This window comes from Pelmatolapia mariae, linkage group LG13 (genome assembly GCF_036321145.2).
Source record: "Pelmatolapia mariae isolate MD_Pm_ZW linkage group LG13, Pm_UMD_F_2, whole genome shotgun sequence".
NCBI lineage: Eukaryota > Metazoa > Chordata > Actinopteri > Cichliformes > Cichlidae > Pelmatolapia > Pelmatolapia mariae.
In genome coordinates, this window is record NC_086238.1 from 9,678,616 (window position 1) to 9,697,731 (window position 19,116).

At 43.7% G+C, this 19,116-nt stretch overlaps 1 protein-coding gene across 6 annotated transcripts in view; it reads right to left on the reverse strand.

Annotated features, from left to right (window-relative positions):
* Positions 1-19,116, reverse strand: part of zmiz1a (zinc finger, MIZ-type containing 1a) — a 108,413-nt gene continuing 89,297 nt past the window's right edge. For 3 of the 6 annotated variants that reach the window (XM_063491217.1, XM_063491216.1, XM_063491221.1), the window contains 18 exons: positions 11,232-11,367; positions 9,229-9,343; positions 8,882-9,102; positions 8,586-8,787; positions 8,200-8,481; positions 7,920-8,096; positions 7,689-7,757; positions 7,380-7,545; positions 7,098-7,239; positions 5,944-6,154; positions 5,655-5,760; positions 5,368-5,528; positions 5,192-5,259; positions 5,028-5,096; positions 4,666-4,943; positions 4,116-4,300; positions 3,362-3,649; positions 1-3,130 (listed from right to left, as the gene is read on the reverse strand). In XM_063491217.1, coding sequence (XP_063347287.1) covers positions 3,023-3,130; positions 3,362-3,649; positions 4,116-4,300; positions 4,666-4,943; positions 5,028-5,096; positions 5,192-5,259; positions 5,368-5,528; positions 5,655-5,760; positions 5,944-6,154; positions 7,098-7,239; positions 7,380-7,545; positions 7,689-7,757; positions 7,920-8,096; positions 8,200-8,481; positions 8,586-8,787; positions 8,882-9,102; positions 9,229-9,343; positions 11,232-11,367 — 2,984 coding nt within the window. In that variant the 3' untranslated portion in view covers positions 1-3,022. Of the gene's footprint in view, positions 3,131-3,361; positions 3,650-4,115; positions 4,301-4,665; positions 4,944-5,027; positions 5,097-5,191; positions 5,260-5,367; positions 5,529-5,654; positions 5,761-5,943; positions 6,155-7,097; positions 7,240-7,379; positions 7,546-7,688; positions 7,758-7,919; positions 8,097-8,199; positions 8,482-8,585; positions 8,788-8,881; positions 9,103-9,228; positions 9,344-11,231; positions 11,368-14,822; positions 15,195-19,116 lie in introns of those variants that run through there. The other 3 variants (XM_063491222.1, XM_063491218.1, XM_063491220.1) reach the window with 3 other exon arrangements.

Genomic DNA, 19,116 nt, shown 5'->3' on the forward strand with positions numbered 1-19,116 from the left:
CTGTGTTTCATCTGAATACATATTTATTAGATAAATATTAGGATGTCACATCATCTAACTACATACAGATTTGCAAGACTAAAAATCACAATGTTCTTCTGACCAGTTTAGAATATGAAATGATTGTACATAGAATGTACAAAACCAAATAGACAACTGCCACTTGTGCCAATCACTTCAGATTGTACCTTTATAGCATAAGTTTGCCAAATTGCATAAAAATTATAAATTTGACAAAATGTTTTACAAACTGTAAATTTTGGAAACAACCCTCGAGAGCCTTCTCGAAGCTCGATGTCTCCCGAGTCCCAATTATACCTCAAAAGGTCGGAATAATTTCGTAGCACCTTTATAAAGTACACAGGTAATAACGAAATACACAGAATTTTCATATTACACAAGAGGAAAAATGTCTTTTCTTTTTCTTGAACCCCTTGTCGAAGGGGTTCATAAAGTATCTTACATAAATGAACAGGCATGGTTAGAGAGGTCTGCACAGACATAATCAAACACAGACTCATTTTCCCAATTCAATGTCTGACAGGAGGATGCAAGCTTTACAAATTCTAAATACACTATGCACACTCCCACTGGAGAAAATGAATACATTTCTGTTAACGTGTCTCTATTTGTCATTTACATTATGTACAAATATCCCTTATATCCCCAAACCCGTCCCCCAATCCTTACTGGGGGTCTTTCCCGAATTTCATTTTACAATATTAATCGTCTTCTCCTTTAAATCCTCAACTAGTACAAAGTGTGTCGCGAAAATTACTCGATTTTTGTGAAAGGTTACAGTCATAATTACACACTGTGTAGGGAAATAAAACATCCCAATGCGGCAGTGCATTGTCTTTAACAAACATATAAACAAACACAAAACAACATTTGACTCTTTCAGCTGTGTTGTATGCAGGCCATGTGATTACTCTTGAGGCCAAAATGCGGATCTTGAAAAAGGATCATAAAGCCTAAATATGGGCGACTTTTTTTTTTTTTTCTTTCTAACCAGTGACATACAGTTTACTTCATATTCATTGTCTTTACTGCATAAACTGATGTAAACCAAATTTTACTCTCATACAAACACTGGACAAAAATAACTTAAAATGCAAAACAAAAGTGATGGAAACACACAGATCGATGGCTATGAAAAGCTCAGTATCACACCTCAAAACCATCCAGAGGACTTTTTTTTTTGCACATTCTCACCTTAAATAAAGAAGATGAGGATCCAATAATATTGAAAAAATACGTTTTGGAGAAATTTGGACCTCAGAGCTGCATTAACAACCTTTTATATGTTTCTTCCCGCTGATTCAAAGTCACAGAGTAATGGAAAAAACTGTACACAATACACAGGTACTTAATACAAAGCCAGTGAGAGTGCATTTAAACCAATTCCTTACAATGTTGGACTGTTTATCGGGGACTGTGTGTATTTAATGTGTGTGAGTTGTCACCGACAGACACGCAGTACCATGTAGATGCCAGTAATAGTTAGGTACAGTACTGTACATTCACAATGTATTCACAAAGGGTATATACAACAGCTCTGGAAACACTGTCGGGTCATGCAGGTTGTTTTTTTCTTCCCCCCTCCCAAACAGTAATAAAACAACAAAAGATCAGTACAGTCATACAGATTTTTTTTCTGTGTGTGTGTTTGATTTTTTTTATAAAACAGTTATTTTAAAAACTTCTGTGGATGTCTGTGGGAGGCTGAAATCCTGCTGTTACACCAACACACAGTAATATCCAGACTCAACCCCTTACAAAAAGCACAGGACAGCTGCGGTGACTGATTCGTGTCAATGAAGGGAAAGGGAGCAGGAGGCTGAACGAAGAAAACACAAAGACGCTGACAAAAAACAAAAACCCCCCGATGAATTTACAATAAAATAATAAATATAAAGACTAGAAAGATAATGATTTGATCAAGCACATCTAGGCTGGACAAAAGACAACAGGAGCCGTTGGCACACGTGCACTTGTGATGGAAACGGTGCTGAATTCGATGAGAAGTTAAACGTCACAATAAATACACAGATGCTGAGACAGCTCTTTAAGCTAGATTGTCGTCCCCCCCCCTCCTCTTCTGTCTCAAACTTTCTCTCCCGCTGTTTTCCACGTATGCTCGCGGGCAAACGAAAGAGGACGCGGAAACACACTCGCAGTTGGGCACACACACACACATACCACATTTCACACTATGTGCACTCGCCTCTTCCGCTGACACTCAAGGACGATTGAGTTTGTCCTCTCAGTGCACTGATTCTGATGAGTTCCAGTTATTTAACCACCTCACGCACACACACACACACACACACACACACATTCAGAAGTCTAGGGAGGTGGGGGGGTGGCAAGGTCAAAGGGCATGGCATACGCCAAAGTTTTGGAAGAACACATTTCAAGGGTAAAAACACTCTTACAAGACAATGTCTTTGCCGCCGACTCTCGTCCTTTTTTTTTTTTTTAAATGAAAATTATAGATATTTATATAAACAACAAAGCTACAACACTTTTCCTGGAGCCCACAACGGCTCCTGTCTCCTCTGTGTTGATTACATATAATGATTATAGCTGCACAGTTTTTCAGTTGAAAAAAAGTTACAAATATTTAATATATATATGTATATGTATACATATATACACACACACATATATATATGTATATATGAAGTCACTTTAGTGCCCACCGACATGGCTGTAAATGGCGTGTTTCGAGTCAGAGGTGGTGGAACTGGTGTGTTGAATCTTTGCACAAGCGAAAGAAGGAAGTGTGGGGGACGAGAGGCTCTCCTGCTCTCTCCCTAGGAGTTCCCAAACAGGTGCCCCGCCCCTTCCCCCCCCAGCTGTGCTCCTGTGCCGCACATTCTCCGTTTGTATGTAAGTGCATAAGAAAGCTGTTTTGAAGTGTTAACAGGAGGTCGGTCAGGCGTCTGTGGCTGAGGCGGTCCGACACGTCACGACTCCCGCGGGGGTGAACGAGGGGCTTGTGGGCAAGGCGAAGGTGCTAGTTGTTCTCAAAAAGGGAGAGGAGGTCGTCGTTGCTGTTGGTGGGAAGGTCGGGGGGGTCCAGGTACGAGAGCAGCTCTTCTGGATTCGCCAGTTCGGGAAGCAACTGTGCACGAAAGGCAGAAAAAAACAAAAACATGATTTCTTTTGTTCTTTTTTTCAAGGAAGGCAAATTTACCTTTTCTAGTGACTTCATATGAAGTGTTGATGCTAGCGTGCACATAAACGGCTACCACCGAGAGTCAAATGTTAACAGAAAACAGCATAGAGATGAGAGCAGCTGCGGCAGACAACAGGTCAACAGTTAGCTTACGGCACCCAAAGCAGACACACTTACATCCAGGGAGGGTTCGGGCATATCCTGGGCTCCCTGACCCATCTGCCCATCTGAGGAGGGGTTAAAGTTCAGATCGCTGTGAGGATGACTGTTCTGCCCGGGATGCTGAGGCTGCGGCTGAGGCTGCGACTGGCGAGGCGGGTGCGATGATTGGCCACTGTGATGCAAGGGCTGCCCTGACTGGACACTGTGATGTAAAGGCGGCCCTGTTTGGCCGCCGGGGTGGGGAGACGCATGCAAGCTCTGCTGCTGCTGCATGGAGTTATGGGACTGATCGGAATGGGACATCTGCAAGTGCGAGAAGGCAAACAAAGAGCGACAGTGAAGGAGAGACGGGAGGGGAAAAAAGGAGGAGGATAAAGCGAGAGAGACAGAGAGGGAAGGAGAGAGTGTTAAGGGGGGAAGGAAGGGGGGGAGCGAAATGAGTTCCAGCGTGAATAATATGGAACAGGCTTTCTAAATGGAAGCTGCGATCAGCAGACATGTACAGCTGCAACATTATACGGTGACATGAGCATGTGAGCATGACTGAGCACACATGCTGGCTAGAGGCACAGGCTGCACCTTGGTCAGATAAGAAATACAGGTTTTCAGTACGGCACAGATTCTCTAGAGAGTTTCTTCCTCAGACTAAGCAGCAAACATGACTAACTTAGCATCGCATTTAAAAAAAAAAAAAGCCCAAATATATGAAAACCTTAATGTGCAACTTGATTCCCATAAACCATGAGCAGCCAAAGTCAGATGTACTCACTGGATCATTCATGCTGTGGCTGAGGGGCTTATCCTGTGGGAGGAGACCACCAGGCCCGTCCGGAGGATGGGATAGCTGAGGTCCATGGATGAAGTCATTCATAGGGGGACCCCCTCCACCTCCTCCGCCGCCGGAGGGGTTCCCGTGAGGGAAGTCGAAATTCCCCTGGGTGTGGTAGCTGTTGCCTACAAGGAGAGAAGATAAAACACATCTTTTGAAGGGGCTAACTGCAGTTTGGTCCCGCTCACTCATTTGATGAGGAATCCCTGATGTTGCAAATAAAATGTACCTTTATCAAAGCAGTTACATAACAGGATATACCCATTCTACTTTTTTTTTTTTTTACTGATGAGAAACATTTATCAGAGCAGGAACATTTTTTAAAACAGTTTCAGCATAAAACTCTCCTTGGGGCTGTTTCTTTGTTTAATGCACTAGAGACACATCAATAGATCCTGCTGCAAAATGCACAACGGCTCATTCTTCCGATAAATGAGATGACTCTCCTGTTATTTTTCTACACTGCAGGACGCTGCCTGCTTTTCATTACCTGCTCCCGGGTAATCTCCCCCGTTGCCACTAACATGTTGACCGGGGTGTGGTGGGTATGGACTCGGCCCAGGTCCGGGTCCAGATCCTGGGCCGGGGCCTGGCCCTAGCTGTGCGATCATTTCCATCACATTAGGCATGGTCATCTGACTCGGGCTCATTGTTTTAAAGCGCTTGGCCAGCGGTGCGTCGGGGTCTTCTTTGATGTGTAGCTCAGACTTGATGGGGACAGGTCGCCAGCTACATGTGGGGTCTATAGTTACCTCCTCAAACTCTGAACTATTGGAGGAGAAAACAATTCATGTTGGCTTCACGTCTAAACAATTTGTGCGTGTAAAAACAGGCCAAACAGAGTGAACTTACTTTTGGATGGCATTCAGGATTCCCCACATGTACTGATCCACCTCCAGACCTTCTAATAACGCAGTTTTACTATAAAAAAAACAGAATAAAAACAACACATAAGCTACTGGATGGATTCCCTAAACGTATTTTTACACAAGCCTGCACAAAGACCTGCTCCTTACTTGCACACAGGACACCTCCATGTCCCCCTCTCACAGTTGAGCTGCAAGTAGGACTCCAGATCAAAGCACTGCAGACAGAAACATCACAAATCCTCATTAGGATAATATTCTTCCATTCACTGCAACACCAGGCACGCATTTCCATTAACATTATTTCCACTTAAATGCACGCAAACCTGAACATGCTTGCAGTCGTGCCCCCTCGCAGGTAGCTGGATGCGTCTGAACGTGATGGGACATTTCAAAGACACTTTAATGGCCGTCTGCTCCACGCCGTCTTCCCCGTTATGAGTAGCGTTGCCCGCTGAGGCCGCAACGCTGCTGAAGTTTCTCTTAACTGAAAATATAAAGTGTCACAGAGGGAGCAGTCATAGATGTGCTTAAAGAACGATAAAGAGAAACAGGGTTGAGTTCACTGAATTCGGATGTATTAATGAACATTAACTACGCAAAGGAGCCGTACTCTTGGTGATGCAGTGTTCTGCAGGGAGGAGTCTCTTCTTCAGGAGCCCCTGGAGGACGGATCGCACAGATGGCCTGTGGACCAGCTGAAGCACAAACAGGTGGGACTGCAAAGAAAAGAAGCCATGAACACCAGCAGAATTAGTACAGACAGCTGAATCTCATTCATACTCCAGACAATGCAAATTGAAATCACGTGTGTGTAAATCACTCCAGCTTGTCTGAACTAATGAATGAAGCAGCTACATATCAAAGCTGCTAGTCGGTGCTCTGAGAATGCAAATACTCACACAACAGCATGCGGTGACCGTAATTTGGATGGTGTTCCTCCCGGGTTGGCAAACGTGCTTCAGGTGCAGGGGTTTGTGGGAGGTTTTGTTGTCTCCCCTCTCGATGGTGAGAGGCGTGGCGTTGACGCTGACCTGGACGGAAGCAGGCCAGTTGGTGTTCATTTGCCTGTCTTCATGATGGTAGCACTTAAACTGCAGCTCGAGGTCAGACCTTCGAGGGTGACCAGAGGAATAACAGTTAGTGGAAAAAATTGGGAAAAACAAAACGACAACCGCACAGTCTGTACAATATATCAGGCACAAATAGAGGTTAACCAATTCTAATGAGCTTGAAAGTCAATCTTTGGTTTTAGTTTCTTGTTTCCCTTCCTTAGGATGACTTATTGACAGACACCCATCCACTGAGACCATTTCTGATGAGGCTTCATGAACAGCAGATGGATCGAGTGAAGGGTCAGATGCCAGATTTTGGATTTTGCCTGTTTTTCAAAGACCTGTAACCTCATCCTTTGCCCTCCACGTGTCCAATTTACTCCATTTTTTAAGGACATACTGCACACCCTGAGGACATATGCCAGGTTTTTGGCTCATGGTTGTTTGTTTTTGGCAGCTATGAGGAAAGAACTGAAAATGACTGGAAAAGCAGGCAGTGTCCAAATAAAAACTTTGAAAGATCTCCAGAAATCCTGGAGAACTATTGCTTAAGACCACTTTATAAAAAACACGAGTGCCAGTTTAGCTCACGGGGTGAGGAGATGTCGCAAGGCTGAATGCAACAACTCGGGTTTGATTCTGACCCAAGGCCCTCACTCTCCCTCCTTGCCTGTCTACTCTTCACTATTACATTATCTGATGAAGGCAAAAACCGTGCAAAGAAAAAAAAGAAATCTGCCTCCTTCGATGCCAAATACAAAGAAATGAGGCGTATTGTATGTAGGCAACACTGTGCTAGCTTATGACAAATCAAGATTCTTACTATTAATAAACTTTGCAGTAACACGTGATCTCACGTCTGTCACATTCATGTGGCGCTATAACAACAGCCTAAAATAACAGCACCCACAATGTACCACCTTTCATCACGCATCCATTTTAGTGCTTGCTGTGCACATGCTGCACTAGTAACAACAAATACGAAACTGCAAGGTTTTTACCTCCACATGAGGGTCTGGTGGACGGACGGTCGAAGGTGGAAGACGTGGTTGCTGACAGCCAGGTTGTGCTCCAAGCGGAACGGTTCCAGCACCACTCCGTCCCTGACTGGGAACGTCAGACGTAGTTCCTCATTGGGGATAGCTGCAGACGAGGAAAACAGGAGAGGATGGCTTTTAATCTCAGAATGTAAATGTCAGGAGGTGAGATAAAAGGATAAAAAGGACAAAAACAGACGAATGAGTCATGTGAACGACTCGTTTCAGGTCTGCTTGGGTACTTACTTGGAGGGGGCGGAAGCGCTGTCATATTTGGTTTCATGTCGGCTGGAAACGGGGGCTTCACATCCTGGTTTGGCGACAGATACGGCGGAATACTACTTCCCGGGGTCATGGGAGGTGTGGGGTTTCCGGGGACTGGAGAGTGCGGGTAGTTACCAGGCCTGGGGGGCTAAAGAAAGGTGGGGGAAGTGCAATAATCAAAAGATCTGTTGAAGTCATTTCACAGACATGAAAGGCTCAAATCTGGCACCAATGTCTTCACCTGCTAAGACAGAAATTGCACTTTTACATGGGTACGAAGGAAAAACATACCCCACTGCCTTGGCCGTAAGAGTATCCGCCTCCAGAGAAGTTGGTGCTCTGACCGTTGAAGGGCTCCTGCTGAATAAGGAAAAGCAAAAAAGAATTGATACAGTTCCCTTTAGTGCCAGGGATGCACTATAGTTTAGGTGACAAGGGTTCAAACGTCCTGATCTTCTGAATAATTCGCTTCCTTTGCCCCCCTTCTGACCCCGAGTATGCATAAATGATGGACTAACAAACCTTGTAGTACTGGCTCATGGGCATGCCAGGCGGGTACTGCCCTTGGCCCTGTTGCCCTGGCATCCTCTGGCTGGGGTAGTTAGGAGAGGGCAACGGTCTGGAGGCATTTGATGAGGGATACTGCCCCTGCTGTTGGAACTGACTGTTTGGCCCATACTGCTGACCTCCATAGCTTCCCTTCAAGAAGAAAGTTAAAAAAAAGAAGAAAAGACATTATATATATATACATGTCTCAGGTGCTACAACAAGAAGAATATTCATGTCTGATATTTCCACTCACATCCCCAGGATATGGCCTCTTTATCCCCTGCATGGGTATGCCCTGTCGAGGTCCACCGGGATAACCTTGCTGAGGCATCCTCTGGCTGTGAGCTCCAAAAGGCGTCATGCCTGGGGTTCTCGCCTGGTTCATACCCATTGGAGGCCCGCTCATATTGGGGTTGTTCATGGCGGATCCCATGCTGGATGGATTCATTCCCCCAGGGGGACCTCGTGGGCCTGGCTGATTCATAAACTGGCTATTGTAGGCTGGAGCATGGCCCATCTGGAACGATGGACACATCTGGAGAAAACAACCGAATAATTAATAGCTACATTTTGCAGCTGGTAGTTACCTAACATCTTCCTCCATCAAACTGTTTGCCTCATAGCAGGTGTGTACTGTACCTGTCCATACTGGTTCATGTCTTTATTCTGGGTTTCCTGCAGAGCCGCTACAGTGGCTGTTGCAGTGGCTGTCGCGGTAGCAGCGGCGGCAGCAACAGCAGCAGCGGCAGCTGCAGCAGCTGGCTGGGTGAAGTCACCAGGAGGACGTGTGTGGGAGGCCATTCCCATACCTCCTGGTGGTGCATTCGGGCCTCCAGAGTAACTGATGAACACATGATTTATGTTTTAACCACTTTTTTAAAACCGGAGCTGCTGTCTTAAAGAATAAAAAAGAAGACTGGTATCCTGTTTCTCACCTCCCGCTGTATCCTCCAGGACCACCGGGGTAGCCGGGCCTGCCGTACATGCTCTGCTGCATGTATGATTGGCTGGAACCGCCTTTATTTGGGAACTGTTGCTGCTGCGCATTGAACTGGGGTGAATTGAGCCCTGCTGCATTGCCAGACATGCCCGATCCCACTGGGTTACCCCCAGGATTCATGGGGTTATTGCTGTTTGCCATTGGGTTGCCCAGCACCTATATTTAACAAAGAATCAAAGAGGAAGTGAAACTATCTGCTAGGTTTGTGCAATAAACCTGTCTTAAAACTGTTTGCTGAACTCATATAATTACAGAGTGGGTGCTTTTCATGCATGGACATACCTGACTCTGTGATGTGTTGGTAACGCCCCACACTGTTGTAACCACGGACAATGACCCAGGGGGCTGGTTGGCGTTTTGTTGCCAGGGGACAGATTCATAGGGAAATGAGCCATCACTGGAAAACAGATCAAAACACAAACATGTGCCTGATGTCACTTAAAGTTCTGAGTAACTCTGGGGTTTCTTAAGCCGAAATGTTCATTCAATTTAAATGTCTGGCGTTGAGTTTTTACACCACATTTCGAGCCAGGAAATCTGCTAATGACTGCACAAGTAAGATGAGTCAAAATTTCCAAATGTGCCGATAAGGACTCGTCTGTCCGCACGCAACGGTAAACACCTAAGTTCTTCGGATAAGGATAAGTAGTACACATCTGGAATGTTTAGCGTTCAGATTTAAAACAAATAGAGTAAAATACGAGATTCTGTTACACATGATAAACAAGCTAAGTCCCCATGAGGGGAGAGGCAAGTGGCCAGCAGTGTGGGAGGGAACTGCTGCTCTTGGAAGGCACCCTGTTTTCCCTGAGAGGTTAGCTCTCAGAATGGACGACATGTTCAATATTTCCTCATAAATACACATTATCCCAAGATCTTCAGCAGAAGCAAACAGGACTCTTGGCTAACTCCAGGCTTTTTTTCCTTCTTCTTTTTTTGTTTTTTGGAGAGAGGTCCGAGCACACGCTGTTCTCTAAAAGCATTACCTCACATCTGTCTTCCCTCTAGGTTTGCCCTTGCACTCCACATCACTTCACTTTTTTTCTGGCTTTTCTCCAATCAGTGGAAACCCTCATGAGCCCTGAATTTTAGATGTGAACCTTAATTTCTTTAATGACTTCCTCTGATGCCTTATATACACTATATTGCCAAAAGTATTCACTCACCCATCCAAATCATGAACTCACGTGTTCCAATCACTTCCATGACTACGGTGTATAAATTTAAGCACCTAAGAATGCAGACTGTTTCTACAATGATCTGTGAAAGAACATGTTGCTCTCAGGAACTCCAAGGTGGTACTGTGATAGGACGCCCCCTGTACTGCTAAATATTCAACAGTCAGCTGTTATAACAAAGTGGAAGTGATTGGGAACGGCAACAACTCAACCATGAGGTCGTAGGCCACGTAAAATCACAGAGTGGGGTCAGCAGGTGCTGAGGCGCACAGTGCACACAGGTCGCCAACTTTCTGCAGTCAGTCGTTACAGACCTCAAAACTTCCTGTGGCCTTCACAGTGTGTGGCAAACTTCATGGAATGGGCTTCCACGGCCAAACAGCTGCATCCAAGCCTTAAATCACAAGCTCAGTGCAAAGTGTCAGATGCAGTGATGTAAAGCGTGCTGCCACTGGACTCGAGAGCAGTGGAGACGTATTGCCTGGACTGACGAATCACACTTCTCCATCTGGCAATCCGATGGGTGAGTCTGGGTTTGGTGGTTGCCAGGAGAATGCTTCTTGTCTGACTGCACTGTACCCAATGTAAAGTTTGGTGGAGGGGGATTATGGTGTGGGGCTGTTTTTCAGCAGTTTACTTCCAGTAAAAGAAACTCTTAATGCTTTAACATTTTGGACTTTGTGGAAACAGTTTGGTATGGAAGAACTTGACTGGCCTGCACAGAGTCCTAACTTCAACCTGACAGATCACCTTCGGGATGAATTAGAGTGGAGACTATTATCCAGGCCTCATCATCCATTATCAGTGTGTGACCTCAGAATGGTGAAAAATTCCCATAAGCACTCCTAAACCTTGTGGAAAGCCTTCCTAGAAGAATTGGAGCTGTTATAGCAGCAAAGGCTGGGCCGACATAATATTAAATAATAATAATAAACCCTGTGGACTTAGAATGGGATGTCTCAAGTTCACATGCATGGGAAGCTGACAATATAGTGTACACTGGTTATTCAGATGCAGTTTCCTTCTACCACACACTTTATTGAAAATGTGACTTTACTGCGAGCCAACTGCAGCAGACTTTGTAATCTGACAGGGCATGTATCTCACCTGTGCGTGAGGCCGGGCTTCATGCTGTTCATGCCGGGCTGCATGGGGACTTTCCCCTGCGGTTCGTTCTGTCTGTTCTTCTGGTGACGCAGAAGGAGGAGGCGACCCAGCTCCTCGCACCACGACGACAGCAGGGCTGCAAGGAGAGCACAATGACAGGTTCATGATTCCTCGTGTGCACAACTGGTCTGCACTGGGTACTCATGTATTATCAGACGCATGTTTATGGCTCTATGGTTGCAAATGATCACACAGAATGTCGCTTATAACAGAGTTTTAAAGTTTTCCTTCAATAAACACAATTACAGGTGTCTAACGGTTGCAGCTTGATGTTACTGCTAAAGCCTCCAGGGGGCAGCCTAATGCAACACTTCCATTATCAATCGCTCTGTGTAGTTTCCACAACAGCTGCCTTACACGTCATATCAACCTGCAGAGTCAAATATAAACTGAGATCTATGTACAGCACAAAGGACCTCCCAGTTTTCTCTGCCACTGTGAGGAAAAAGCTGAAATGGAGCGTGAGAGGCAGACACCAGTGAGTGATTGGGGTTACAGATAAGAGCCGTGTAGAAAGTAAGAAACAGTAACATCTTCAGTCCTCCACTTCCTTCATTCATCAGCACCACTTTATTCTTTGCCTCGTTGTCCTCTCATGTCTCTAAGGACTAATCAGACAGCCTTCTCATCACACCTTCATGAAGATAAGAGTTGGGATTTTTTTTCTTGTGCCAATGATGTGCCAATTTTATTTGATTTTGTTGTGTGTTTTTTCCCAATGCCAATCAAGTTGTCTTTTTTTTTTTTTTTTTTTTTTAATCGATGGGTTATTTGAAAGTTGCCTTGACAAACATCAGCCTAACAAAAGAAAGGTTACCGTGTTCATCATTTTATTAAATAGTTTAAGATGCTATTTATAGCTTTGTAGAGCCAGATACAGCAGCTTTTAGAAGGTGCTGTTACTAGGTTTGGGGCTTCAATGTGTAGATTTAAAAAAAAAGAAGGAGAAAACAGGGGGGGTTACAAAGTCCATGACACTGAAATTGGCACTGCATTAAGATTTACACCATGTCTAAATGAAAGGAAATTAAAAACATGACATGACAAGTGATTATTTCTGAAGTCACTCGAAAAAGACGAGGAGTGAAAGGAACAACAAAGAAAGAAGAGAAGGGAAAAATAAAGAAGAGGAGCGGTAACATTTTCCTCTGCAGGGTGGAGAGAGCCAAGCCTCCTAGTTAAAGAGGAATTATTCCACCCTGCCATTACGGAGAGCTTATCTCCCCACTAAATCACCACCTCCACACAGAGGGACTGTCTCTTCAACAGGCAACCCACCATTTAGACCTAAAACTCCAAGCTCGAGTGATGGGAGTTGCTTTGAGGCAGGGAGAGACAGGCAGAGGACAAAAGAGAGCAATGGCGACTTATCACATCAGCGTGGTTATGAGCTACTGAATCTAACAAGCTGCCAAGGCCAGATGTCATTCATAATAGAGTGAGGGTCTGCTCTGGGCGTCGTGCATATTTAGCGAGCTTAGTACAGTGTACATGACCTTGTTTTCACCTCACAGCCCCCTGTGTTAAAACCTCTGCCAACACCATCACACACCCACAACTTGCCCGCCATACTCCTCTCGCTTTACCTCTTTACGGCCCTTCTCTTTACAGAGCCCCGCACGCCCTCGGTCCTCATACAAATTTAAATAGTATTCTGATGGCATCTGTCTCTACTACTATCCATTAAGTTGTTTTGTTGACTTCACTAATGGAGAACATGAGGTGCAGATGTCAAGCGTGCAGACAACCCAGCCAACAAAAACAGAAGAATATAAAGACAAGGTCTCCGTCTCATTAAACCTCTCTTTATTTCATCTTTCTATTCATTCCTGTTGAATGAAGAGAAAGATGAAACTAAAGCCTTCAGTTTGTTCTGAAGGTGCTAACAGCTGGCTGGTTGAGACAAGTTAAGGTCAGCTACTTAAAGATTCTTCTTTAAAGCCTTTCTCACTCTCTTCCGTCTTTTGTTTCTAATATTAAAGAATGCCATGTTTCTATTCTCTGGTATCTTTAACATGATTGCAACTTTACTTAAGAATGAGAGAATCCTGAAACCAGCAAGATTACTGAGATAGTTAAGCTTTGGGAAATGGTACTTTTAAGAGCGATGGGAGGTCTTCTGGCTCGGTTCCCTTAGAAGAGCTGGCTCTTATGGCTCCCAAATGGCTCTTCAATCGGAGCCTTCTATTTTAGCCTAATTTATTAATTATAAATATTTTGTGTGCTGGGAAACTTTTTTTAATGCATCATTTTGACACAAGTCTTATTTTTGTGAATTCAATACTGCTATGGGAGAACATACATGGGGCTTAAGGCCTGCAGTCTACAATATCCTCGAAATGCGTCGTTACTTTACTTTTTCCTTGCGTTTAAATCCGGCTCCCTGTCTCTCTGTTGCTGTGTTCCAGATACCTTGGAGTTAGCGCGTTCCAGATACAGTAAGGGAAAATTTATTTTGATTCTTAGCATCTTAGAGCCATTCAGGTATCACTAGTAACACGGCATAATACTTATTTTTATGCCTTTAAAAAACACACTCATGGATAAAGCCTGATCAGTCACATTTAGTGAGTTACAAATACACAACAGTGGCAAAACAGGTTCAAAGTCTACAGTTTTAGTACTGTTTATGTTCAGTGCTGCCATCTTGGATCGCTAACTCAGGTTATGTTGGTCTGCTCCAACTTTCCGGGAAATCCAAACTGACGTGGTGTTCCACAAAAAAGTCATCTAAGGGAAAACGAAAATTTGTACCCGGTCTGTACGACTACCCTCGCTGTCTTCCGAACTGATGCCCCCCTTCCTTCTTTTACATAATGGTATAATCTAAGTCTGAAACTGCAGTTCCACAAATGGCCACTCGAGGCTCAAAAACATCATAAAACGCCCAAATTTTACAGCACAATTAAACGTTTTTACGTTTCTGTACCAGCCTGACATTTAAAGTGTTTTGGTCCTTATTCCTATATAAATGTCACCATTCATGAAAAGTATGGAGTCAGGTGGGTCTTGACACAGTTCACGAAGCCTCTTTCCACCAGACGATCAAGTGATTATTCCTGCTGTACGTCTTTGAGGTACACCGTCTAAGCTGCACGTGTAGCCGGTGCACTGTAACGTAAATTCTCTGCAGACAAATCAGCATGGTCACAGGTGAAAAGCTAGTGGGCCATTTAAAAAAGCTAGAATGAGTTTACAATATATAGCCAAAGTATGGCCACTTCTGGCTCCAACCTCCTACCCCCCCCAAAAACCAAACAAACCACATGTTAACCTAAAGGCTTCACAACACTCATCCACTAAACAATGGTCTACTCACAGTGGCTACATCTAGCTTTAAACAGTGAGATTACCCTATTTCTGTTGAATATCTACACTGTCAGGGCTACTTGATAATGTGCTGACAGTTTACAGTTGGGTAAAAAAGTATAGAGATTGTAGCTGATGGAGAAAGTGTTCCTGAAACTACTTTCTCGAGGCATCAGTCTGACAGTCTTTCACAACAATAACATCATAAACTGCTGTTTTTACCTGCATCGAAGAGTCAGCTCTCAGTTACGCCGTGCTGTGCTTTTAAATAGTTCCATCATCAAATTCTTTCAAAAGCATTTAATAGAGTATCTCCTTGTCCTTGACTTGCAGCTGGTGAGCCCACAGATATTCACCAAATGAGTTTATCTAAGCTAATCTCACCATCTGAGACTTTCTAAAAAGCATTCAAAAAGCTGACACAGAGTCAAGCGCTTCTTCGTAATACATGACTAAAACCACAGTTACTGATCTGCCTGACTAATATCTGTAGACAACGGTGACATTCAAGCCTCTGGGGCTCATCTGAAGCTACTATGCTGTTCTAACAAGTTTCAGTGGATTCTCCGGCCTTAAACAGAGCCTCCTCCTGAGCACATAGACTGCTCTGCAGGGAGAGCCGGACATAAGCTGAATTCTCGGGAAGCTCTCGTGAACCCGTTCCAACCATCTCTGTTTCTTAGAAGCTGGGACTTTTAATTGAATAATGCCCAGAGACATATGGGTCCTCCTCACTCAAGCTGTATTTAATGCTATATGGCTGACTGATAGCAGAAGCCCTCGCTCATTCTCACCTCACCTCAGCCCCTCTGGGAGCAGAAGGGAGGGAGAATAAGCCCTGGTAACAGGCTGCAAGGCCCATTAACTAATGACAGAGTGTATGTACAAGTCCTTTTTACAAGGAAACCCAAATGCTAATTACTATGAACTCTGGCAGTGCTGTGTGTGTGTAAGCATCTGCGTGTGCGGTAAAAGCCTTCTGCTACTGAGCATATCATTTCCCTTAGAAATCCTGACAGATTGCTAATACTTTAAATGTATCCGCCCTAATATAATTGAGTTAGCCGCAAGACAGCGACCCCACTTTGTTGATAAACACCTGACCTGTTCTGAAATATGAAGCTGGTGCTCTGCCACATATAAGCGCAAGGTATTCAACTTTCAGCGAAGATGCTGAAGGCAACAGCAAAGGAGTGCTGCTGTGCTGTGGCCCTAAATCACTGTACTAAGTGTACTATTGTGTGGTTAAAGATTTAAAGAGTGAACACAGCGAAGCAGCCCTGTGTCTGAGCATGCCAAGTGCAGAGGTAAAGTGAACTTCCACCCACTCAAACGACTATTTCAGAGGGTGACATCTGCATTAAAAGAGGAACAGAGTTCACCACGCATTTAATACAGCGTAATTATAGTGTGTATAAATAAAAGTAAATTAAAAAACAAAACAAAACAGGCAAGCCATTTTGGCGGGTGCAAGCACTGGCATGTCACACATTTTATAAAAATGACTGAAGATGTGAAGTTGCTTTAAATATGATCAAATACGCAAACATTAAGAAAAGAAGCTGGGTAAAACTGCCCTACCACGTTTTGGTTTTTTTTTTTCATTTTCAGCAGAAGAACGTAAAGACAGCATCAGCTGAGGTGCATTATCAAAAGTATATTATGGTAGCCATGTTTCCAAAATGGAATTAAAACAGTACAAATGTGGTAATCAAAAGAAAAGAGAATGAGCTGATGTCTAAATACTGTGAACTACGACTAAAAGAAAGTACTGTTGAGTTTTCAAAGCCTGTATGAGAAGAGTGCTCCGGAGTGTCAGCCCTTCCCTTTACTTGTTTTTTTAAAGCTTGCATGGCAACTGAAATTCAGTGCAAGAGAAGTGCACCTGTTTCCTCTTAAGACTGCAGTTACGGCCATGACTGCACTGTGATACCATGATACTGATATGGAATATCTATTACTGACACAGTATCACGTAGCAGCTGGAGGGCTTGGCTGTTTTATGCATACATATTTAAGGGTTAGCTGCTTTCAAGAAAGCTGCTAAAAAGGAGATGTTACATAAGACTTTCTGAGCCTCATTAGTTTGGATGGCAACACAAAGAACGGCTGAAGGAGTTTTATGAAGTAGAAACAGGTAGAGATTTCTTGCTGCTCGTACTCCTCTTTGTACGATTCTGACAGAAGAAGCAACTGCAAAGTATAAACTCGGTTAAATAGCTTAATGAGGTTGGTTTGCACAAAAGCTCAAACACGTTTGAGCCACATTCAGCAAAAGCATTGTCCTAATTGTGGAGGATTTAATCAGTTTAATCTTCAGCAGGAATGCACATCCCTCATACTGTACACTCTCACATCAAGCCTGATCCTAAAATTACCACAAAAAAAAGGAAAAAAAGCCTCTGTCACAAGTCGCGGCACGCTTTGATAGAGACATGTAACACCGAACATGCAGCTCTACTGTAGTTTTTGTTGATAACAAAACACACACGCACAAAAAGAAAATACTACATGAAAAATTACACTTTCTGAGCATGAACACTGCGGCACTAGACAAAGAAGCCTTCTGAGACAATGTGTGGGATGATAAAAAAGAAAAAAAAAGAAGCAATTTATAATAGATATCAAAAGCAGAGGTCTGTAAAACACTGGCAGGTAGAATTATGCTGTGTGGGTACAAAATATTATGCAAAATACAAATATGGAGGGGATATAAAATCCTGTGGAAAAAAAAAATCATGCTTTTTGCCGAAGTGTAATGGAAGCCATTTAAGCAGTCAATGATATCCCCCTTCCTGCCCCCTCTCTGTTAAGCCAACTTCTTCCAAGAGAAGAGCATATCAAATGGGCTTTAGTCTCAACAGCTTGGAGGCAGAACAACTCAAACATGCCCTGCAGAGAGAAAGCTCTATGTCAAAAAATCACAGTCGACCAAAACCAAGCCTTTAGTTTAACGTTCACACGAATCACACTGTTCCAGATCTTCTAGCTTGAAAGTGCCTCGTTTTGTTTGGATTTTTCAAAAAGATTTGATTATTGCTTTTTGTTAATTTGAACTGAAAAGCAAAGCGACTTCCTCATCGGGAAGACTTCCATCCTCAACCTCTGGCTGTACACCAGATATGAGGACAGAGGGGGGGGTGGAGGATGGATGGAAGGATGCTAGACAAGAGGACAGGTGGAGATGGAGGGAGTAGGCAGATCCCCTCCTCCCCTGGATGTGTGTGTGTGGGTCACAAGCCAAAAGAGATGCTGCAGCCCAAAAGGGAGGGTAGCTCTACCTGAATCACTCTGACATCTCCTGCAGGTGCTGGTTTCTGTGGGGTTCAAATTACACATTTTTAAATGTGGCAGAGTTATGAGAATCAGAATAAACACCAAACATAATGCAGTATGACGGCTAGATCTGAGCAGAAGGTTGAAAGTGCTGGAGGATCTCCGTGCTGCCACCAAAAACACTCTTTATTATGTTTTTAATGTATCCATTTGCAGGTAAGCTGAGCTTGACTGAGACTCCCTGCAAAGATTCACATTTCCTGCCATAGTATTTATTGCAGATTTAAATGGTCGCTCTAATGCAATAGATATTTTCATTATGTGTGCCGTATATAATATATTAAACTACAAAAGCCAAGCCAATCTTTTGTATATAACACATATGCACCCTAAAATGCTCATTCAATAAAATCTAAATATACGTTTTGGTTAATCTACAGATTATTTACTGCTTGTTTAACCAACCAAAAGTCCAAAACCTTGAAATAGCTGGTTTACAGGGACATGCAACTTAAATAGTTGCGGACTCGTTTTGCTTCCCTTAAATCTTTCGTGCGGGGAAATCTGCATGCTTGCTTTGGTTACATTTGCTATAACTGGGAATATGAAAATCAGGTGACTTGCATCAGATGCAACAGAGCATGTCCTCCACAAACTTCTCAGCCCTGGGGGGCGGGGTGTCACCAGCATCCGTCCGTGATCACACAGCCACAATCCACAATAAAACAAAATGCACTGTTGCACTCAAAGGAATCTGGAAACAAGCATGCTCGCATACAAGGACAGAAAAGCAGCTAAAGTAAATATGAAATCTGCGGTCTGTGCTGGTGAGCAAACAAACACATTGGGTCTCTTGGCGTCGGGGAAGATGTGCTTAAACAGTAAAGCACCTCGAATAGCTCGAAAGAACATCAGAGAGGAGCAAGCTGTGAATGAACTGCTCTTATCAGCCACGTGCAGCTCGCCACCACTGGAGGGAACGAGCAAATATCACATGCTTAATTATAACTAGACACGCTACTTGTCTCAACTTCCACAATGAGTCTTTCATCTCACACTGTTGTTGCTTCAATGAAATCATTAGGGTGAAAAACACAATCAGAAATTCTGAGATTTCCCGCGGCTGCTCTTTCATAATCTAAGACAATGATTAAAAAGTGATGAAATTCCAGCTACGGAAGCTGGTTTTTTGTTTTTTTGTTTTTTGCACATGAATCAGTAAACAGCGATTTCACGAGGA